Consider the following 24352-nt stretch of genomic DNA (forward strand, 5'->3'; position numbering starts at 1 on the left):
ATCCCTCTCTTTAAGGTGTTTTCATAACTGTTGGCATAGCAGCAACATTCTTCTTGTAAAACGCCATTCTGGACAGATGTACTTAGTGTTTGAGTCATATTTTTATTTACAACTTAACCCTTCACATTGTGAGTAATGGTAGTGGCCTGGAGACCTAGTTAGAACTGGGCATGCATCACAATACAGAAGTACTTTAGGTTATGAGGGATTCCATTTGGTTTGATTAAGAACAGCTGGTGGTGGTGGTATCTGTACTTTGAGCTTGAATTTGAAATTCTCAATGTCCTGAATTTTCATATACTCCTAGAATGCTAATACATATGATCCATAAGGGAAGTAGTTTTACTGCAGGTATAAACAGTTGAAAGTAAGAAACCCAAGATTAATATTTATAAAATAAAGGACAGAGGCAACTTTTCTAGTCATCTCTGTGTGCTGGAGTTGCAGCCCGGGGAGTAATAGTTAAGCTTAGCAGGAGATACAGAACTAGGAAACAAGCAGGATAATGATAGGTTGAGTCTGTAACTCAACAAAGCGAGGTGAACAGCAAAATAGTTATACCAATATAAAAGAGGAAGGAGGCAGCTTTTTGGGAAACTTTCCAGTCCTCTGAGGATACAACCCAGAGTCCTGTGCAGGCACCAAAACAGATGAGAAAAGGAATCAAAACCCAACCAGAGTGGCAGAACGTCAGTCAGTCAGGACAGGTACTCCCATGTGCGTTGTCCAGTCGGTTTTCGGCTGTGTGTTGATCTGCCAGCTTGCAGTGTGGCAGACGCAAGACTTTGAGTGCGGTGTCCTTCAGGGTAGTCTTCAGTGGATCTGACTTGTTGGGACGGTCCTCTCAGCAGGTCAGGAGGAGCTCACCTGGTCTGGGAGTGATGGACCCAGGGCTAGATCTCTGCTGCTTTTACTCAGAGGCTTTCTCAATCTTTGTTGGAAATACCTCTGGCCAGCCAAAGTAAATACAGACAAGAACCCACAACTGCTCGTAACCGTGACATGGTCTGATTTCAATAAAGTCTATTTGGAGGTCTTCAAATGTGGAACTTTTAGATATATTGAATATAAGCAAATTGTTCCCCAAAATTGTGTCACTTTGCATTTCTTAACACTGGACCCTTGTAATTCAGTATGGTCAGAGTTTTAGATGCTTACAAATCAAATGAGTGTGAAATGTTACCACATTGCTTTAATTTCTATTTTTCTTGGTTAATTTTGTGACTGAGTTTTCAATCATGGATGTCTGTCTAATTAGTTTTCTGTTTCTTGGTTTTTCTTTTCTTTTTCAACCAATTGGGTTGTCCTTCTGAACTGATTTTAGGAGTTCATTATATATTCTGGTTAAATCTTTAAAGTGAATTGCAGACATCATGTAGTCTGTGGCTTATCTGTTAACTTTTAATATGATTTTTTTGAAACGGTTATCAAATCTATCACATTTTCTTATTGGTTTGTCCCTTTTACTTGTATTTCATATTCCAAATTGTTTAGGAATCTCATTTTTTTTCCTATAAGTTTTAGAAATTTTTAAATAGTGTTTTAAATCTGCTTAGGTTTGCCGAGGATTTAGTTCAGTGGCATAAGCACCTGCCTGGCAAGTGTGAGGTCGTGAGTTCAATCCCCAGTACCGCAAAAAACAAAGACAAATAAACAAACAAAAAATCTGCTTAGGTTTTTTTTTTTCTTTTTTGTGTAGGATATGATGTAAAGATCTAATTTAATTTTTAGTGTGCATATCCAATCATCACAGCTTATTAACAGAATGTTTAACATTTTTGACTTGTAATTCTTTCAAGCAGGGGATAGTTTCTTGTTCAGTATGATAGTTTTTTTTTTTAATATTGTTTTACATGTTTGTGAGGTCTATCTTACATGTCAGTTTAATGTGATTGGTGGATTACTTGATCCAGAAATAGAACCGAGAGGAATGAATAGAGTATAGTTCTTACTCAAATGTCATTTCTCTTAACTACTTTTTAAAGCGTAAGTTTGATTGCAGACAGTTTAGAGATTAATAAGAAACAAGATTGGTTGTTAGTATTTCTAGTTACTATTTACAGACCTTTGAAAATAGAAAACAGCTGGCTAATGGATATCTTGACCTAAAGCTTATAGGTATTTAGTCATCCATTTACTATTAACATATATCTGTATGTATGTATGTATATATATATGTATATATATATGTATATATATGGTGTGTCTTTTAATTTTGTTTTTAGTATAGTTAGTATTATAAATCATGTTGTTTAAGAAGAAAACTATTCTTTCCACTTAGGGTTTTTATTTTATTTGTAGCCTAAAAAGAGGGGAAGGCTTCCAGGTAATTGTGTATTCTAGGTCGGTCTTTCTCTTTCTTTCTTTTTGTTCCTTTTATATTGGTGGTTGGAAGAAGACCTTGTGATACAGAATTGAGCAATATTGAAAAAGGTTGTGGACATTGTTTTTTAAGATTCATGACTTGTAGAGAAAGTGTAATTGAATTCTTTGATTTTTCTATCTGCAGCAACATAAAAAATAAGAAAACTTGTGTTCTTGAGGAAATTGTGCGAGATGAGTTGGGGCCCTGGATGATTGTTCTGTGTACCAAGAGGAGAAACGAGAGGTTTTGATTTTGCCCTAAAGTTTGACCTTACAAAGCACACGTTTTACCTGGATAGATTTTATTTCTGAAATAATTGAAACAGTGGTTTATGTTATATTCTTACACAGATGGTTTATGGAAGAAAGTCTTTGCTTATTTTACATAAATAATAACTTATTTATCTTAGATTTTTCAGGATTTCTCTGACTAGTATTCAGGACTATTGTTCCTTTATGTGTATTTGCATTTTTTGTATTAATCTTCATTTTAGAAGCAATACTCAGAGCCACTATATAGATTTTGAGAAATAGGAATGATCATTGTGTAAAGATTTTTCTCCTTTAAAAACATTGTATTTTTTAGTCTTGCTCTTAACTAGTACCTATAATGTACTGTTTTTGCATTTAATGAAGATAGTGGTAGAAGCATGGACTTTGGAGTCAGATACAGATTTTAATTCAGGGTTTTCCACTTTACACCTAAGTTTGTGTCTTTTTTTTGGTCCTTCGTCCTTCGTTTCTCTTTTTCCCCTTCCGGCACTGGAGATTGGACCCAGGGCCTTTTCATTGAGCTCGATCCCAGGCCGTTTTTTAGTATGTTGAGACAAGATCTTGCTAAATTGTCTAGGCTGGGCTTAAACTTTTAATTCTTCTGCCTCAGCCCTCCAGGGTGCTGGGATAACAGGTACGTGCCACTGTGCCCGGCTTGCTTTGTTTTTTGAGACAGAAAGACATTGTCTATGTTTCCTGGTCTGGTTTCGAACTAGTGTTATTTCTGCCTCAGTGCCCCAAGTGCTGGGATCATAGCTGTGTGGAGTTTCAGTTCTATATTGAATATGTAGATCATTTTGGAGAGAACTGTCATGTTAACAATATTGGGTCATTGAAAATGTGTATCTATTAGTTTCTTTAACTTTTCTCAGAAGTGTTTTATGTTTCAGTGTAGCAGTGGTGGATATCTTTTATTAGGATTTTTTAAAAAATATTTTAGGTGCTATAGTAAATGGGAATTTCAAGAAAATTTCACTTTTTAGTTTGCTGCACATATGTAGATTACAATTGATTAGTGGTTTGTGTAGTATGCAGAAATCCTTTGATGAGTAGTCAGATGAAATTTAATTTGTTCTGGGAAAAAGAATCATAAAATTTAAAAAGATACTTATGAATTTAAGTGGGTTACAGATTTAGACAACTATATGCCTTATTTTAATTTTTCTAAATTGGAAACAAAAATATGTGTGCTTTTATGAAAAAGGTACAGTAAAAAACTTTTGTTTGGTCTCTGTGAATTCCAGCTTGTCCTTGAGTTCACTGTGTAGCCCAGGCTGGTCTCAGACTTGTCATCCTCCTACCTCATTGGGGAGCAGTACATTTGAGGATGTAGTTGTAGAAAAGCAGAATTTAAAATGGTACAATAATGCTCATTATTTATGTTAAATATAATATCTTTAAGTGGAAGTGGAAAGTGCTTGAATAGTGTGATTCAAAAGAGAAATCTTGTTTTATTTGAATACATTTGGCCTATACATTATTATTGTCTTAACTATTTAATTTTGTGTGTACTCTCAGATGATTTATTGTTTTCCAGCCAAACCTCTAGTATATGGGCCCAGTACAACTATCCCTCCGTAAAGCTATGCTTTTGGTACTATCTTTGCTCAACCTGCTGGGAACATTGTTCTCACAGAGTTTTCTGATAGTTGGTGCCAAAACATGGTGCAGAGGTAAGGAAAATGGTCTTCTAAGCTTTGGAGATTTGACTATTTGTATTTAGCATAAAAGGTTATATTATGCTGGGTGTGGTACTCAGAGCAGTGTAGTTCCATAATACTTGATAGGCATTTGTGTATGAAAATGGGATGAAACTGAGGCTTGGTTTATTGCTCTTTGCATCATCATTTGGCTTTATACAAACTAAAGACAAATCTTAATGTTTATAGTTATTAAACACTGACTGGAGACTGGAGCTATTTTTGTTTAGCATGTAAGAGAATAATAGTGCTCTTAGACATTATTGGATATGTTAATGTTTGGATTTAAATTATGATTCTTTGTAATGTGGCATTCCTTACATTTCTAATTGAACGGCTACTGAATAAAAAAACCTACATTTAGAACTGTTGGAACTATAATGCATAAAGAATGTGCATATTTAAAAAATTTTTTGAAGGGTCTCATTTTGTTTTTCTTTTTTCTTTCTTTTTTTCTCTTTTTGAGATAGGATTCAAGGTTGACTTCCTTCCTGACTGTTGGGATGACAGGTGTGAACTACCATGTCTGGCTTTGAAATTTCAACTTTGGAAAATTACCCTGCTTTAGAAAATTACCCTACTTTAACAAGTGCTTTCCTAATACTTTCATAACCTGAGAGTAATACATCTAGAAGGTGCAGAAGGCATGGCCAAATACAGGGTTGCACCTGAATTACATTGCCAGCATTTATCACATCTGTCTTACAGATTAATTTTCTTTAAAGTTTCAGTAATTTTTCTTTCAGCCTTTTTGTCTTTTCTCTTCCCCTGTTCTCCCTACCCACCCTTTCCCTCTCCTCTCCTCTCCTCTCCTCTCCTCTCCTTTCTTTTCCTTTTCTTAGGTATTACTAGGAATTGGATCCATGACCTTCACACTGAATATATCCCTAACTCTTTTTCGATATAAGGTCTTGCTAAATTGCCCTACCTCAACATCCCATAGTGCTGGGATTAGAGAATTATAGCACTACACTTGGCTTCAGTCTTTTCCACGTTACAGTTATTTGCATACTTGATTTTACTATGGCCCATATCCAGGTAGGTAATGGTGAAATACATTTTTTGTCTTCCAGATAAGAGAAGACTAGAGTTTTTTTCTTAATAGAGACTATGTGGAGGGAACCCTTTAATTAATCCCTGACCAAATTCAACAAGAAAACCTGAAATAAACCTTAAGCAGGCAATGAAAGTTAAGACAATAACTTTCAGACTTTGGATACCAATACTCCAGTAGAAGCTATGTGTTAGAGAGCAAGAAAGCAAAATTATTTTTACATTCATATGAATCAACTTGATGATGATCTGCCTAGCCTACTATGGTAGAAATTTTCTTTTTGGTGGTACCAGTGATCAAACCTAGGCAGTAAGTGGCTTTATTCATGTATTTATTCATATTCATTCACTGTCAACCCCCTTTATTTTTTGAGACAAAGTCTCACTAAGTTGCACAAGTGAGACTTGAATTTGTGATCCTCCTGCCTTGGTTTCCCAAAATGCTGGAATTACCTGGCTAGGAATGATTGTAGGATTTGAGAATTTTTACTGTTTTTTAAAGTCCATATGTGCTTGAGGGGGAAAAGAGGCACTTTTGTCTTGGAGTTACTCACTTTGGAAATTTCAGATTGCTTAGGACATTCACAATGGGGCTGTAATGTGTATACTTTCCTGCTGTGCAGCTTAAACTAGTTGTATATTCATGACCATCCCATTGGGCAATTTTAAAATTAATTTTATTAGTAAAAAGACTGGTAAAAGTGATTAGATTAGTTTCTACCACCAGTGGTACAAGCTGTCTGATGGAACAGTCATGCATGTACCATCAGTGGTCAAGCTGGTGGAAATGTGTGAAGTCCTTTGCATTTTTCTGTTCCTTTTCATCTTCTGGGCTGCTTAGATTAAAAAAGTTGCTTTTTAATCCTTGTTCTCATCTCACTACTTAGTGCTACTATAGTTATATTGCTCAGAATACGTTAGGGCTTAGAAAATAACTGAGTTTCTGAAGACTCACTCTGAAAGCAGCAAGAACTAAATTGATTGTGTAAGCTTTAGATTTGTTTATTTGTATTATAAGGAAAACCGGTTTTTAGTAAAATAGAGAATTTGTAATGTAATGAACTTGAATTTTCAGTTCCTAGGAAAATACCTGACATAAAATAAATATAAATATTTGTTAAATACTTTATTACTCTACCATACTTGAAATTATTGACTTGTTTTAAAGCAAAAATTAAAAATTTAGGCCCATTTATGAGCTATAGATACATTTTAAAAAACTTGTTATATAGTAGTAGCATCCTTTTACACATGTATCTGTTCAGGATTTGTAGCCCAGGTAGTATAAGTCCGGAGCATTTGATTGGAGATCTTTCTGATGTTGAGTGAGAAAAACAAGCTTTTAAAAAATTGATTTAGAGTTTCACACTGCTATACTATAGCCCTTATTTAAAATGAAACCGGACTGTTATGATACTGGATGACTTATTTTGAGCTGAATGTAGTTGACATATTTCAAATTTTTTGAGAGAGTGCTTTGTGTAATTCAGGCTGACTTGGAGCTTATTGTGTACCCCAGAATAGCCTTGAACTTGTGGCAATTCTCCTGCAGCACCTTCTAAGTGCTAGGATTATAGGTGTGCACCACAGTGCTACTAAGGATTTAAGCCAAGGCCTTTGCATTGAATTACATCCTTAACCCTTTTTTATTTTTTATTTTGAGACGGTCTTTTAAAATCAGTAAGTTGCCCACATTACGCTGGTATTTGTGATCATTCTACCTAAGCTTTTCAGGTGGCTAAGATTACAGATGTGGCCACTATACTGGGCTCCAACACTTGATTATATATTTTTTTAAGGGCAGGGTCTGACTATGTAGTTCAGGCTGGCTTTGGATTCACTGTGTAATGTAGGCTGACCTCAAACTTGCAGGGATCAACATCCTACCTCAGTCTCCCAAATGCTAAGATAAAAGATGTGAGCCATCATACCTGGCTACAACCTTTTTTTCCCCCTCCTCTAATTCTATTTCATTTCAAAGAAGAAAAAAACCCAAAATTTCAAAACTCGTCCATCAGGGGCAACAATGGTACATATATTGCATATTGTCATCCCCAAATCATTCACCCAGAGCATAAGTCATCTGCCTGAACAATACCAGCACAAACCTTTTTCTTCAGGGAACTCGGAGAAATCAGTAATATAATTCTCTTAACTATTTTTTTATATGCGTATATACACAGTCATACATAAATATAATACATAAATATGTTGTTTCAGCTTCTCACACTAGTGAGACAATACAGTGTTTTCACATGTGTGTCTGATTTATTCACTCATTAATATGGTCTCATTGGATTCATTTACCTATAAAAGTCTCAAGTTTATCCCTATGGCTGAGTAGGCCTCCATTGTAATCTTACCTGGTACTCTACTCCACCTTTACAGAACCTGGTTGGAAGATTTGTCACATTAACTGGCAGGGAAGAGGATTGAGTCTCTGAAAATTAACACTTAAAGGGCTATACAGAGATGGAAAAAGGGCACAAATGGCAGAGCTCATTTGAGTATTAAGAGTCCAGTTCCTTGCTGCTTATATGAATTATATATTTGGTAACTGAGAAGTTTTATGCATTTTTTTTTACTTAAATAAAAAGTTTATTAGACAAAGGATATAAGATTATTTTTTTCCTGAAATGCATCCTTAAATATCTTACCGGTTTTTCTTTATGTACGTTGTCTATTCTCTGGACTCTCTTAAACCTAACATGTTTTTAATGTTGAATATTTAAGCTAGAGCCTTCATACTGAGTAGCATCTCTAGTCCTTTTTAAAATTTAAAATTTGATTCATATTTTTCTTTGTCTATTTATTTATTTATTTTGAGATAGGGTTTCACTATGTAGTTAAGGCTGGCCCTGAGTTTACTACGTAGCCCAGGCTGGCCTTGAACTTGTAGCAGTCCTCTTGCCTCAACCTAAATATATGTTGATATGTATTTCTTAATATTTAATGAGTAGTAATAATTCTTATTGTAAATTTCTTATTTGGGTTAATTAAAGATAGCTAGAACCTCATATGTTTCTGTTGATATTGCACACCGTGCTAGCCTGTCAGTAACTCCATGGTGAAAGAATAGGCGTGATAAAGGTGATATCTTAGTATTACTAATTTTGACCTCGTAGACCTCCTGGAAGAGCTTGAGACTGCATTTTTCCGTGTGTGTGTGTGTGGGGGGGTGGTATACAGAATGTTAAAGTCAGCACCTTGAGCATGCTACGAAAGTGCTTTGCTGCTGAGCTACATACATATTTCTTTTAAAATTTTTATTTTCATACAGGATCTTGTTAAGTTGCTCAGTAGTTTGGATCATAGGTGTATACTACCATACTAGGCTTAGATGCACTTTGTGAACCAATATCTTAGCCAGTGACTAAATTCAAGGTCAGTTTATGTATTAGCTTTCTATTTGCTATAGTATAAATTATACACATTTAGTGATTTAAAACATCATTTCCTCTTTAATCCAAGCAGAAATATATGAAATTGTTCATTGCTTTTCTGTGATTGTTAGCAGTTTTGGAGCTGTATTTTTCTAGTTTCAGGTTAATTTGTTTTGTTTTGTTTTTAGATTATGCATGGGGCTGGGGATTTAGCTCAGTGGCATAAGCGCCTGCCTTGCAAGCAGGCAGTCGTGAGTTCGATCTCTAGTACTGATAAAAAAAAAAGATTATGCATCCAGAGGAGACCATACATAGCCAATATTAATTGGAAAAGCACAGGCATTGTTATGGCTTGTGTTTAGATCTTCCAAAGCCTCATCTGGTCATAGGTGGGGCTCTCAGAGGTGGCTGGATCTAGAGTGTGTGATGCTGGAATTGAGTGTTTGAAGCTGCAGTCAGGAGTGATTACTAAATTAGTTCCCTGACTGGTTTGGCATAGTTCTAGAGGTGCTGCGTGCCCTGAGGGTGTGTAGCCTGGGTAGAATACAAAGGACGGAAAGAGGGCTGCTGGTTTACTTGTTACTACTTTCTGCGTTGCTACCTTTTGCTTGCCACGAACTTTTCTCCTCTGCCATCCCTTCTGCCATGCCAGCCTGTATGGGAGCCAGCCAACTATGAACTGAACCCTCTATAAACTGTGAGCTAAATAAACTTTTCCTCTTTTAACTGTGAGTGTTGGGTGTTTTATCTCAGCGATGTGAAAAGTAGCTAAGTCATTAATTTCATTTCCTCATCTTAATAATTTAGTGTTTAAATGGTGTGTTAAATCTCAACCTAGTCAGATCAACACATGATTTGAACACAAAAAATAATATAATGACTTATTAATTGTGACAAGGAATTTGGGTAAAGAAGAACTGCCTAATAAGAAACACAGAGAATGCTACTCAGTGTATGAATAACAGTTACACGGTGCAATCACCATCCCTAAGGCTGAGAGAGAATCCAAGAAAGAGAACTTTCCAATGCCATTGCCTGAAATGGAGATCTTGCTGGAGAAGGCATGACTAGAGTTTACTACTCTGGTGTTGACTTAGCAGAACTTGGTGGTAACTGCCAGCTCTGGAGTTTGCTGGAATGTACCCTTTATGGTACTAGGGAAAGCCACAGGACTCGGTTTGCATACCAGAAAACAAAGTCTTTCTTTTGCATCTCTGCAGTGCCTATTACTGACAAAATGTAACACCTTGGCACCTAATAAAGGGAAAATATTTGAAAGGCCTGATCATTTTCAGAGTTTAGGCAAAAGGGTGGCATTGAAGTGGAGAGACAGTAAGTTAATAATGAACATAGTCTATTCCTTTGATAAGTTTACTATACTCTTCTACCTATCACATGGTGATAAGAAAGTACAGACTTGTGAATTTTTTAAAAGATGGAAACCTTAGGGGTCAGCATATGAAAGGTAGAGTGTTCTTGCATTTTTTTTTAATACGTGGAGCTTGATAAATTAGCAAAATCTTTTCCCAAGTAAAAGCTGAAACACGCTTTACAAAATGCTTTTGTGTTGGTTTACTTCAGGGGTTTTAGATTTTTCAAATTCTTTACATGTGACAGTAAAAATTCACAAATACGAGTAACTTTGCATGGGTTTAATCAGGGTTCTACAGTTGTTCAATTTAAAGTTTTTGTTGAGTGGTAAAATTCAGTAGACATTTAAAAATGATTACAGGTAGTTATAGAAAGGATTTAAATAGTGCTTTACTTTATTATTACCATTTTTTGGGAGGGAGGGGAAGACAAGGTTCTTCTGTGTAGTTCAGGCTGGCCTTGAACTCACTATGTGGCCCAGGATAGCCTAAACTTTTATCAACCTTCTCCCACTTCAGCCTTCTGAGTGCTGAGATTACATGCATGTACCAGCATGCTTGGCTTAAAGGATTTTTAGTTATTAATATTTAAATTTCAAAGTCTGTTTATGTATTAGTTTCCTACTTGTTATAATAAAAAATGACACAGATTTAGTGCTTTAAAACAATTTATGAAAGTTCTATAGGTCAGAGATCTGACGTGATCTTACTAGGGTAAAATCAAGTTGTAAGCAGACTTGGGTTCTATTCTAGAGGCCATATGGGGAGAATCTGTAACCATGCTTTTTTCAGTTTCTGAAAAGCACCTTTCTCCTGCAGTGCTGTGGTGCTCTGTGCCTTTCTTTTGTACTCATGTCTGTCTGTTTTCTTTCACGTGTAAGGACACTTGTGATTATATTGTCCTTGGTAATATAGGAAACTTCATTTACCTCATTAATAGTATTATGTGTCTGTCCTTAGTTCTCTGTTACCATGTAATGTAATAATATTTGTAAATACTCACAAGTTTAGCATGTAAACATTTCTGGTAGACTGTTACTCAGTAACTTCAATGTACTTAACCTTATAGTTCTTTTAAAAGAAGGGAGTTTTCAGGTGTTTAATTTTAGATTTGATATGGCAAACTTAAAAGGAAATCAGCCTTCCTTTTTTTTTTTTTTTTTTTTTGTATTTCTTTCTTTTTTGTTCTGTTTCTTAGGCATTTCTAGATGGAAAAATTTGTTCTGTAGAAACCCTGGTATGCCACTGAGTTTCTCATTGGGGGAGTAGGTGATTCTTTCTAAAAGCTTTTTGTGTTACTCTTTTACCTTAGTGTGAAAATAGGGTCCAAACTTTGCTTAAAGGCTACCATGTTTTTGACAGTTGCCATGAAATTAACAGAAGGAAGGCATTTGGAAAAGCTTACAGAATTGTGATGTCAGGTGCTGTTATAAATTTTGTTATGGGATTGCTGTTCCTTTTTATAAATTGTTATTAAGCCAGACTAATGGTATATGTTTCTGTAAGTCTGATTTCTGTTGCTCTTTTAATCACTCAGGCTAATAGGATATGTCACTTGATCATTTAGTTTAGTTTTTAAGACACAATAAACCCACTGAAAGCATTTGAAAAATACTTTTGTTGTAACAGAATGAAAAGTAAATGAAATGCAACTAAAATTTGATTAGACCTTGGTCATGCTCATCGTTGACATAGTGTTTTTGGCCTCTGTAGAAAGATTGAGTAGTTTTGCAGAAGAGACCTTTTGTGACCAGAAACAACTAAAATGGTCACCAGTGGTTTGCCAATGGTCTTTAAAGAAAAATATTTGACTCTTCCTGAAAATGGCCTGAAGTGACCTGTGAAAATTGCTCCATACTTTCTTGACACCCAGTAAACCTCACAAAATCATGCAAATCAGGAGGTTCAAATCTTTGGGTTCACTTTAAGAATATCTGCAAAACTGCCCAGGCTATCAGGGGTATGCATATCTGAAAGGCCACCAAGTATCTTAAGGATGTCACATTAAAGAAGCAATGTGTGCCATTCCTGCATTCAGTAGTAGAGTTGGTAGGTGTGCCCAAGCCAAACAGTGGGGCTAGTCACAGGGTTGGTGGCCCAAAAAGAGTGCTGAATTTTTGCTGCACATGCTTAACCATACAGAGAGAAATGCTGAACTTAAGGGTTTAGATCTAGATTCTGTGGTCATTGAATGTATCCAGGTAAGCAAAGCACCCAAGATGCATCACCGTACTTAAGAATAGGTTAGGTTAACCCATTCATGAACTAATTCCCCCTGCCACATTGAGATGATCCTTACTGAAAGGGAGCAGATTGTTCTGAACAGAGGAGTAAGTTGAACAGAAGAAAAAGATACTGCAGAAGAAACTGAAGAAACACAAAACTTATGACACAGGAATAAATTAAGCATACAATAAATGCAAATGAGAGTTAGAAAAAAAGAAAAAATATTTGTTGGCTTTGCTTTAGATTTCTTTTTGTCTTTTTGTGATAAGGGTTCACTATGTGGATTAGGCTGGTCTGGACCCGGTGGACCTTCAGTTTGCAGTGAATCCTCCTGCCTCAGCCTCTTAAGTGCTGGAATTATAGGTGTGTGCCATCTGGCTGGGCTTTAGAATGTTTTGAGCACTGACTAATAATTTATTCATACATGCCACTGAGGCAGCTTCCTCAATTCCTTATTAGATGATTAAACAGTTAAATTATAAATGGCTGTATCAAAGTTTATGACCAACTACAGGTTTCTTTGTTCCTTCTCTACTCCCACTACTTCACTTGACTGGCCTGAAAAAAAGATTATAATGCTCTTCTACAAGTGATAAACATTGAGATGTTACAAGTTTTTCAGCTATTTCTCTAGAAAAATGCTAAACTGTATTGTATTGAAAGTCACAAATGTTAATTTGTTAGAGCTACTAATAAAATTCCATAGACTATAATTTAAACAAATTTATAAAATATAAATTGAAGTGCTAATAGATTTGGCATTGGGATAATCTGGATACTTACGTGATTAGCAGTTTTAATTACATTGATAATTCTTAGCTCTTAGTTGCCATGTAGCATAATTTGTATGTTATAGTCATTTGATATTTTTCCCTAAGACCTCTCTCGGTGGGTTGTAGATGACTATTTCTTGTCAGAAGACCTTTACTGTGGGAATACATCCCTACTGTGTATTTCTTCCCTTATAAGATTGTTAGTCAAATTGGATTAGAATTTCACCCCTATATATACTTCATTTAACCATATTTACCCTCTTACACTCACAGTCTGCAGTACTAAGGGTTAGGGCTTCAACATCAGAATTTTCTCTGTTGTATTTTTTTTTTTTTTTTGTCTTTTTCATCGGTACCAGGGATCGAACTCATGACCGCCTGCTTGCAAGGCAGGTACTTATGCCGCTGAGCTAAATCCCCAGCCCCAACATCAGAATTTTCTGGAGGTACAGTTCAGTCTATATCATGAAGAAATTTCTATTAAAACTTAAGTTTTTTTTTTCATGAAGCAAATTTTGAGGTTTATTATGTGATAGATGCTCTTCAGTATATGGGTGATAAATAAGACAGGGATGACACTTAAGGATCTGGTGGTTCAGTGGCAGAAGACTGGCTGTAAAAAGAAAACAAGTGGTAAGGGCTATAAAGGTTCACGCAGCTAAAATGTTGAGACTGGTTAGGAGGGTAAAGTAATGCTGTTCTTACATTAGGATGGTAAAGTTACGGTTTTCTGGAAAGGTGACCTTTCACCTGAGAACTAAGTGATAAGGGAAATTTAAGCACTCAGACTGTTTATAGATCCTGATAGTGATTAAGGTTGGCATGGAAAAGGATCAGAAGAACTAGAGCAGATTAAATTTTATAAGCTGTGGGTGGCAAGGTTGGCAGGGATGAAGTCATGAAAGCATTTGTGGAAGTTATTGTAAAGATTTTGGTTTTTCTTTGCATAAGAAATGAAATCCGAAAGATTTTAGCAGGGGATTGACATGCATTTTGTTTTTGAAAGAACACTTTGGCTGTTGTATAAAGGAAAACTGTGTGCAATAGAAGATAGAGACTTGGTGATCCACATATTCTGGGTCAGAGATGTTTTGGCCTGTGATGCAGGCAGAGAAGAGGTAAAGAAAACTAAGAATTTGAGAGAGATTTTCGAGATTAAATCATAGGTTGGGAATTTGGGGAAAGGATAGAATAGCTTTGGCAGCAATGTGTAATACCATTTTGGTGAGAGTTTCATTGCTGGATAAAATATGGGACACATGCACTAAAGGAGGAGTTTATTTGGCTCAAGGTTTCAGAGGGTCTAGTTCATGGTTATTAGCGCTAAGGCAGAAACAATGAAAAGATGTGGCTGACAAAAGTGCTTAGCTTGTGGAGGGTAAGCAGAGCAGAGAAAGGTGCCTGAGAGGATGGGGCCATGGATGATATATAGACCCCAAGGTCATGCCTCCATTATCTACCCAGATACACCCAGAAGTCTGCTTTACTAATCTAGGGAACTTCTAAGCCAATCAAATTGACAAACTTTACCATCCGATTCTACTCCTGTCAATTTTTTTTTTTTTTTTTTTTTTTTTTTGTCTTTTTCCTTTTTATCGGTACCTGGGATCAAACTCATGACTGCCTCCTTGCAAGGCAGGCGCTTATGCTGCTGAGCTAAATCCCCAGCCCCCTCCTTGTCAATTTGACACTCAAACATATCTCCTTAAACCATGCTTAATCTATAAATAAGAACAATAACAAGTTAATAATTTTGCTTAACACAATCCAACAATCTGTGGAAAACTGAAAATACAATAATCTTTTTCCTCAGATTCAGGGCAAACTTTTCCTCTGTAAAAACAAAAAGAAATTTCTTAATCCTCAAAAATGATGGCAGAGGGTAAGCATTTCCTTGCCACAAGGAGAATAGAAAAGAATAAGATCTAAACCTAGCAGAACAGATATCAAGTCCTGTAGCTCCTGTCCATTATCTGGGGAACATGGTAGTGGTATGAGAGTTCCAAAGGACTTGTACAGCTCCACTTATATGGCCTTGTTAGTTGCATTTTCTCTATCTTGGTCTGGCTGTTGGGGCTTTCTTGAGCAAATGTTCCTTGCATTTCTGACTTACTAGGGTCTCCATCTTCAACTTCATTAATGCACCTGCTTCTCGGGGCTGGGGATTTAGCTCAGCGGCATAAGCACCTGCCTTGTAAGCAGGCGGTTGTGAGTTCGATCCCCGGTACCGATAAAAATGAAAAAGACAAAAAAAAAAAAAAAATGCACCTGCTTCTCAGTAGACATTGGCCTCTCAGACTTCTTTTTAGTTCCAGATAAAAGCCACCATGACTCCACAGTGCTTGCATTCTCATTCTCAATGCTTGCATCATGTGGATGAATAATCTTAGGTCTGCCTCAGCTCAAGCAGTAGCCAGGCTCAATTGGACTATGGCTATAGAGGGCTCTGAGTGTCTGGATTGCCGAGCATGGTGAGATGAATTCTGGAGGATCAGTTTCTTAAGCAGGCCCTCTCAGAGCCAGAGGCTTCCTTCTTAAATGAAAGGTTTTTACTTTTGCACCTTTCCATCTCTCTTATCCCAGTTCATAATAACTGCTTTTAAAGAAATGATATTGATCTCTTCAGCAACCATACCTTCTTTGGTCTCAACTTCATCTGTAGTTCTTTTTAGGTCAAAAATTTATTTTGTAGTTCTGTTTTGCCTTTTGTTCTTAGTTATCACTATAAATCTAGCTAAAAGCACCCAGTTGTACTCATGTCACAACCTGAATATTGGGCTGCCTTGAAATTTTCTCCTCTAGTTCATTTAGTCTGCCACCTTTAAATTCAGCCTCACATAAATTCTTAGGACATAGGCAAAAATGCAGAGTGCAACATTGATTTTTTTTCCCAGAGTGAAACATTTGTGGTCTTCAATCCAATTTTCAGTAGAGACCTTGTTCCCACCCTTACCTTTACTGTCCACGTTCTTATCAGCTTTCTGGTCTTTGAGTTCTGATCAGGATCATCTGTCAGAGTCTGTGCATAACATTTCGAGGGCTTCTGTACCTTATAGCTACAAACTTTTCCAGACTCCTACAAACAAGTTCCAAAGGCTTCTGAACCACATGATTAATAGTTGTAGAAATGGCTCCACTTTTCTGTACCGTTTTTCTGTGTGAGGCAGTTTGCCTGTTGCTGGACAAAATATTCCACCTGCATCTTGAAGAAGAGGTTTGTTTGGCTCATGATTTCAGAGGATTAAGTCCATTGTTGACTGGTTCCAAGGCAGAAACAACATGGTGGAAGTGATACCAGGTGTGCTGAATGCAAGAAATAGATTCTAGGTCCTCTTGAATGGTAGGCAGAGAATTGCAAGTGTATATCCAATGGTAAAAGAAAAAGTAGCTACCTTTCAGAAGGTAGGTGTGCTCGAGTTTGTACTAGCAAAGCATGGCATGAATGGGAAAAGTGGTGCCAGGATGGCAGTGGAATAGAAAGACCAAAGATAAATTAGGCTTTTGGATTTTAAAAGATGTGCACCCTGACCTGGTGTCTCTCATTGGATATGTCTGAATATGATTGATGGAAATGATTGACAGGGTGCTGAGTCATCCTCAGGGCACCTTAGTATATGTGATCTCCAAGAATTCACTTTGTTTTAATGATATACGTGTGTTGTTTCTTGTACTGGGGATCAAACTCACGACCTTGCACTTAACAGGCAAGTGCTTGGGCCACTGAGCTAAATCCCCAAATCCCCAGCCTGGAGTTTTAGTGATTTCCCTGGTCTTTGTTGTTCTTGTTTCTGCTTCTCTTAGAACAGTGCAGAGAGGAAGCTGTTGCCCAAATTCAGGTGGGTTCAGGGCAAGTGGTTTCCTAGCTCCAGTTGTGCTGCCTGTAAAGGTATGGTAGAACATACCTCGCCAGTAAAGTTGGCAAACCTAATCGTTCTAGCAAGTAAACTGATACTGTTAGCAGATTAGGTGATTTTAGCACAAGTTAGAGAATAAAAATTGGAAGGATAAAGCTTTCAATCATGAAATAAAAGAGCATATAGCAAGTAAACCATAAAAATCAGCTGTGGTTTCATTCAGTGTCCAACTGACTAGAAAAGCTGTAAGGAATTCATAATTTGCCAGAAAGTATGCCTTTGGGACAAAAAACACTTTAAAGTTAGTTATTCTAAGGTAAATGTTTTTAAAGAAAACCAGAGTTTTGGTGAATGTGGATACGGTATATAACATCATGATAGGAAAGGTGAATGAACTGGTCAATGCTGTCTTTAAAATTGAGCTGTGTCAGATGTCAGGAATTTTATGGTGGTTGAATTCTCAATGAGGAGTCAGAATTGTGAGATCTGGGTTTGGTTTTGCTCTTTTGTATAGACATTGTTCCACCAAGATAGGCACCTGATAGTTGGGTAATTTCAGAAGGGAGTAAGCATTCAGAGCTGCATTGTCACTTAGGTCCTAAATGGATTACACAAATATAAGGCAAGTATGACAGAACGTTTTGTTTCAGTTTTATCAAAAGTATTTCATGTTTCCCTTGTGAAGAGTTGGGGATTGATGTGATTAGTCATGTTACTTTTTTAATTAAGGGAGACTGTTCATTGTAAAGGTTCTCGCATTGCAGACGTGCACCACCTTCCTTGGCTAAGAAACTTTATGAAAGTACAGAGTTGTGTCAGTAGTAACTCAAATTTTGTAAAACATGTAATTAAAATTTTTTTTGTGTGTACTGGGGATCAAACTCAACTTCGTGCCTGCAAGGTAGCACTTGTGCTGCTAAGCTATATCCTCAAACCCCTGGAATTTTAGTTTTCTTACAGAAATCCTGCAGTTAACCTTTTTTTTTAAAACTCAATTGATACTGATTTTTTTTTAACTGTCAGAATTGAAAATCACTTATGTTGATTTCAGTCTGCGTATGAAAGACTGTCTTAGGAGACTGGCTTTTATTCTATATAAAAGATATATTTTAACACTTAACACTTAACTCTTTAACATTAAAAATATGACTTTTGGGACTGGTGTGATGATACATGCTTTTAGTCCCAGTATTATCGGAACCTTAGTTAGGATTGCAAGTTTGAGCCCAGCCCTGGAAATTTAGCAAGACTGTCTCAAAATAAAAAGAGCTCAGAATACAGTAGCTCAGTGCAAAGGCCCTGTTTCAATCCCTAGCACCCCCACTCCCTCCAAAATGGTGGTTGTCATTTCATATCATCCTTTGTACTTGTACTTTTTTCACATTATCATTATGTATGTATGTCCCACTCAAGGAGTGATATCACTTATCATGTTTAACTCCTGAGTTAATTTTCAATAGGGTGGTCTCTTATCTAATTAAAGAAAGTAATAAATATTACTTGTAATATTTATGTAAATGTTAAGTTTATATGGTATGTTGAACAGTTATGCTTATAATCTTATTGATTGACCATAGTTTTGTTCCCATCCCATGTCCACCTTGTAATTTCTCATTTTGTACTCACCTACCCTCACGGTTTCGTTGTATGAAAATCTCTAGAAAAGGCTGGGTCCTCAGCAACCTGCTCAGGATTCCTTCTGTTTTTCTCACATTGAAGTTTTCTTTCCCCAATAAATATATTCTGCTCTAAAAAAGAAAAGCTTTATGCAGGATGAATTACTTGAAAAATTTTCCAGGTACTTATGTTTAATGCTTCTGGTTGAAATTAGAAACTGTTATTGTACAGTTAGGACCATATGCTCAGGTCTGTTTGCTTGTTGCTGACCAAATCAGAAGAGGTCACTTACTTGGTGAAAAGGAGACAGGCTTTATCTACAGTTCCCTTGGAGGAGATGGAAGGCTTTACCCCAGATATCATCTTACTGTGTCCAAGTGTGCATGGGAACAGAAGGGAGGAGGGCTACAAGGAGACTTTCAGCATCCCCAGACTTGCCTTATTCCTTCCAGCTGTCTCCTGCACTCCCTCTTTTCTACTGGAAAGGAAACTGGCCCTGACCTTCTAGGACCAGCATCTGTGTAGTCTGTCACTTCATCTGGGCTAAATAGAGAAAGGGGAGGTATTTATTCCTAGGCCTAGGAGGCTGGAGAAGCCACTTGTCTCTTAAAAAAAAAAAAATCTAAATTTTAAAGTTCCCTTTTGTAGTGCAGGTTACAAATCTATTTCATTGTTTGCGTTTCTTTCTTTTCTTTCTTTCTTTTTTTTTTTTTTTTTGTCTTTGAGACAGGGTCTCACTATGCAGTTCAGGCTGGCCTTGAGTTTGCTTTAGTCCAGATTGGTCTCAAACTTGCAACAATCCTCTTGCCTTAGCCTCCTGTGTGCTGAGGTTACAGGTGTGCACTACCATTCCTAGCTTCTAGAGGGTTTTTTGTGTTTTTTTTTTTTGTCTTTTTTGAGCTATTAGGTTCAGGCTGGCCTAGGGCTCACTTTGTTTGTAGCCCAGGTTGGTCTTGAACTTGCAATGATCTGCCCCCCTCAGCTGAGTGCTGTGATTGATTACAGGAGTGTGCTACCACGCCTGGCTGCTTCTGGAGGGTTTTTTTTTTTTTTTTTGTCTTTTTCCTTTTTATCGGTACCAGGGATCGAACTCATGACTGCCTGCTTGCAAGGCAGGCGCTTATGCTTCTGGAGGCTTTTACCACATCCTTTGTGGCACAGACTAGAAAAATTTTTCATATTGTCATGCCAGAAATCAGTTGTCTTCAGTCCACTGATTCGTTAGTGTTTTTACAATTTTTTCTGTTCTTTTTAAAAAACTCATTCTGATTAGGATTTATCTACTTAAAGACAAAGTCTTGCTTTGTAGTTCACACTGGCCTTGAACTCGCTTGGTAGCCAGGCTGTCCTCAAACTCAGTGATTCTCTTGCATCAGCCTCTATGAATGCTGGGATCACAGGTGTGGGCACTACAAGTATCCTGACTAGTGTTTTTTGTCTTTTTGAGACATAGTTTCACTATGCAGTTCAGGCTGGTTTTGAGTTCATTTTGTAGCCCAGACTGGTTTCGAATTTGCAGTGATCCTCCTGCCTCAGCTTCCTGAGCGCTGGGATTACAGGTGTACACCACCATGCCCAGCTTAAAGAATGCCTAAGCATATCTTTTTTTTTTTTTTTTTTTGTATTTTTGTATTTTTACCGGTACCAGGGATCGAACTCACGACCACACGCTTGCAAGGCAGGCGCTTATGCCGCTGAGCTAAATCCCCAGCCCCTAAGCACATCTTTGAGAGAAAGCTATTTTTGCCTGTCTATTTTCCTTCCTTCCTTTTCTTTTCTTTCCTTCCATGTTCTCTCTCTCTCTCTCTCTCTCTCTCTCTCTCTCTCTCTCTCTCTCTGTCCCTTTTCTTTTCTTCTCTTTTTTTCACCAGAGATCGAACTTACAACCTCCCCTTGCCAGGCAGGCACTATACCACTGAGCCATATCCCCAATCCCTGATTAGGTTTATAGTCATTTTGGTTTTCATTTTCATTTCCCTAATGGCTAATGATGTTGAACATCTTTTCCTGTGATTATTTGCCATTACTATATTCTCTTCAGTGAAATATTTGTTCCTGTCATTTTGCATTTTCTAGTCAGATTATTTTTGTACTGTTCAGCTTTTAAGAGTTCTCTTTTCTTCATGTAGTCTAGATACTACTAGTACTGTATTGGATATGTGATGGGCAAATATTTTCTTTCAGTCTGAAACTTGGTTTTAATTTACAGGACCTTTTATAAAAGTTAATGTTGGTGAAGTCCATTGATAAGTTTTTTTGTGGTGTGGGTATACTTTTGGTGTCAAGACTCTTTATTTTTGTGGTGCTGTATATTGAACCTAGGCTCTCGTACTTAGCTTTATTCCTGACCTCTTTTTAGCCATCATGGCAGAATAGAAGTCTAAAAGTTAAATTTTTTTTCTTTAGAAACAAATAGGTTCACCACCTTTCTGCAGGGTGGGGGCATAATAGGCCACTCTTTTGCATAGCGTAGGTGAATGAGCAGCTGCCAGCCCTAAGCAGCCGGCCCTCTTTGAGACTACTGGCTTGAACCTCAGGGCTCCATAACCACCAGCCGTCCCTTTCTCTTCACAGTTCAGAGCAAGGCACAGAATATGCAGGTGGTGGTCCCTGGAGCCCAGTTTTCTTTCCTAAGGGGCAGAGCAAAGAAGCCTGGGACGTCTTACTGTATCCCCTCCTCTCTGTTCCTTGCTGTAAAAGACCTTTTTACGGGGCTGGGGGTTTAGCTCAGCGGCATAAGCGCCTGCCTTGCAAGCAGACAGTCGTGAGTTCAGTCCCCAGTACTGATAAAAAGGAAAAAGACAAAAAAAAAAAAAAAAAAAAAAAGACCTTTTTACACAGTAGGATGGTGATTTGAAGCAATGTGACCTCTCCATTTCTTACTGATTTAGTATTTCTAGTTGGATTGGCTGGGATAATCTCCTTATTAGGATATTTAACCAATTGTCTAAAATTTGTGTACAATGAATTATGGAGTACTAAAGACTAGGAAACTTACTGCAGATGAGTTTAGAACGGATTGACGATTTTTGAAGTGTTTATCATATATAAACACTGAATATCATCTATCACATCTTTGTTAAACATTTATATGCCTAGCATTTTCTGGGAACACAGCTGGATATACAGAGTATGCTCTGGTCCTGAGTTTATGTTCCAAGGTAGGTAGTTAGAGTTCAGAACAAATAAAAAATGTTGAAATAAAAAACATTAAACATTTTTTAATGCAAACAATTATGTGCTATGTAAATTCACAATCTCTTTACCATTGTCCTGTTTATAAAATGTGGTGAGTTTTGTTTTTATCACCTGTGAAATAGAAATAAAAATACCCTATAGTGTCATTGTAGTATTCAAATGAGATTGAATATGTAAATATCCAGCTACAATCTATGAGCTTACATATGTTTCTTCTACAATTAGGTAGGTTTTTAATGAAAAGGTAATGTGTTTATGGTTAAAGAAAATGCAGGTGGAACAAGGAGATCAGTAAGCCTTCTCACTGTGGACCCCAGGTTCTTCCTTACGCACTTCTATGCCAGAGCATAGTTTTGAATAACTTCTAGTAATTATTTAGATACACATATACTTATATATTTTATAATTAACATATAAATGGGATCATAAACATGTTGCCCTGTGTCTTGAGTTTTTTATTTAAAATAGATTTTGATAATTTTCCTATCAAGGAAATACAGATATTTTGTACCTTATTCTTTTATCATTTTAATGGTGGTTGAGTTTTCTGTTGTTTGAATGTATCATAATGTAACTGATGTTTTCCTCCAGCACTCGTATGTGTTTATTTTAAAAATATTTTTTCAAAACTTTCCTTTCTTTAGAATCAACTTACTGTCCTGAAAATCCATTCTCCCAAGAAGAAGGGACAGGAAGAAAGACCGCTTTGTAAGAAAGACTTGGGTATCCCATGAACGAGCTAGCAGAAAACCGATCGGGGTGCAGCAAGACTCCAGAGCCAGATATAAGGCTCAGAAAAGGGCACCAACTTGATGGTACAAGAGGAGGTGACAATGACAGCCACCAAGGAGAGTTGGAGCCCATTTTAGAAGCATCTGTACATTCTTCCCATCATAAAAAAGTAGGTAAAGTTGGAATTGAGTGGGGAACAAAACAGAAATTATTTAAGGACACATGGCAGGAAGGGGATACTAGAAAGTATCTATGTGTCTGAGTCTGTCACCATTGTTATAGAGGATAGAAGATGAGGTGTTGATTTTTTTTTTTTTTTTTTTTTTAAATTAGGAATAACCAAGTCTCTCATTAGGTCAGGTGCTATGGATTTTATGGTTACCTCTTTTCTCTGACACTTAAAAACCATAGTTAATGTGATTTATAATATAATTATGCTAGTGATATTTTTAAAGAAATTCTAATTGTATATTGGAACTGTTTCTCTAGAAACTGTTTATCTCTATTGCATATCTTGGGGGTCAGTAGAATTGTAAGAGCCGAAAATAGATTTTAATCTTTCCTTGAATTTCTCAGAGGAAAGAGCAAATTTTAATCAGGCAACTTAGAGAGCCAAAGTAGAAATATTTGTGAATCGCACAAGAAAGTTATTGTTACAGATATTTTACTTCTTTGGAACTCTTGAAGTATAAGTATCCATTCATGTTGTATCTTAGTATAATGTTAAATTAGGAGTTGTGCCACTGGTGGGTTGCAGTATTATAATTCATTTTTAAAATGGGCTGAGGATGTAATTGATACACTTACCTAGCATGTAGTAGACCTTAGGTTCAATGCAGAGCTAGAAAACATCAAAACAGCCAGGTGTGATGATGCATACGTGCAATCCTAGTAACTTGGAAGGCTGAGGCAGGAGGATCCCAAGTTCAAGGCCATCATGGGTAACATAGTGAGACCCTGTCTCCAATTGTCAAGTAGCTGAACACTTACTGGGTTCAACCCTAGTACTACAAAACAAGCTCAAAAGTTCAAAATTGAACTGCAAAATATAATGAAAATATTAAGATGTGTAATTAATATACACTTAAATGAATTTAAAACTACATTAAATTTGATGAAGATGTTAAGTTTTATGTTTAAGTCTTAGTATATAGATATGAATAATAAATGAAATAAATTTCTTGGGATTATAAAGCATTTAGAATGCTCTATTTGGAGCAGCTGCTTTACCATCCTAAGATATGTTTGTTGAATTGAATGCGAATAGTGTGAATTTAACTCCAGAGGGTTGTCTGATCCTCTCAAGTCCTTATAAGAATTTTGCCTGTGTCTTACTAACAACACAATAAATTATAGCAAGACATTTAATAGTATTTCTTCTTTTAATTTTGGTAATGCTTTATAAAGCTGACATTATGCTATTGGCTAGATTGTGCTATGGTATATGTTGTGCCGCTAGTGGGTTGCAGTATTACAATTCATTTAAAGAATTGGACATGGGCTGAGGATGTAATTCACTGATACACTCACCTAGCATGTGGTTGCTTACTGACAGATTAATAGTTGAAGGGATTTTTTTTTTTTTTTTGTCTTTTTGAGACAGGGTGTTGCTATGTAGTCCAGGCAGGCCTTGAACTTACTCTGTAGCCTAGGCTGGCCTCAAACTTGCAGTGATCCTCCTGGCTCAGCCTTCTGAATGCTGACATTACAGGTTTGCACCACCACCCCTGACCAATTTGAAAGGATTTTTTTTTTTTTAAAGCTTAGCATACATATAATGTAATGAGGCTTTTAAATCGAGTTTGGCAG

General features: G+C 36.7%; 1 protein-coding gene and 1 pseudogene across 7 annotated transcripts in view; both read left to right on the top strand.

Moving 5' to 3' along the window:
* LOC134471689 (large ribosomal subunit protein uL22-like) lies at positions 1-22444 on the top strand (annotated as a pseudogene).
* Positions 1-24352, top strand: part of Adipor2 (adiponectin receptor 2) — a 79879-nt gene that overhangs the window by 12368 nt on the left and 43159 nt on the right. For 6 of the 7 annotated variants that reach the window (XM_003463711.5, XM_005000926.4, XM_013145814.3 and 3 more), the window contains one exon: positions 22456-22712. The exons of the other annotated variant lie outside the window; for it this stretch is intronic. In XM_003463711.5, coding sequence (XP_003463759.1) covers positions 22542-22712 — 171 coding nt within the window. In that variant the 5' untranslated portion in view covers positions 22456-22541. The remainder of the gene's footprint in view (positions 1-22455; positions 22713-24352) is intronic. 7 annotated transcript variants of the gene reach the window in all.

Source organism: Cavia porcellus, unplaced genomic scaffold (assembly GCF_034190915.1).
Source record: "Cavia porcellus strain 051 isolate PalLab524CR breed Dunkin Hartley unplaced genomic scaffold, mCavPor4.1 scaffold_19, whole genome shotgun sequence".
NCBI classification, from domain to species: Eukaryota; Metazoa; Chordata; class Mammalia; order Rodentia; family Caviidae; genus Cavia; species Cavia porcellus.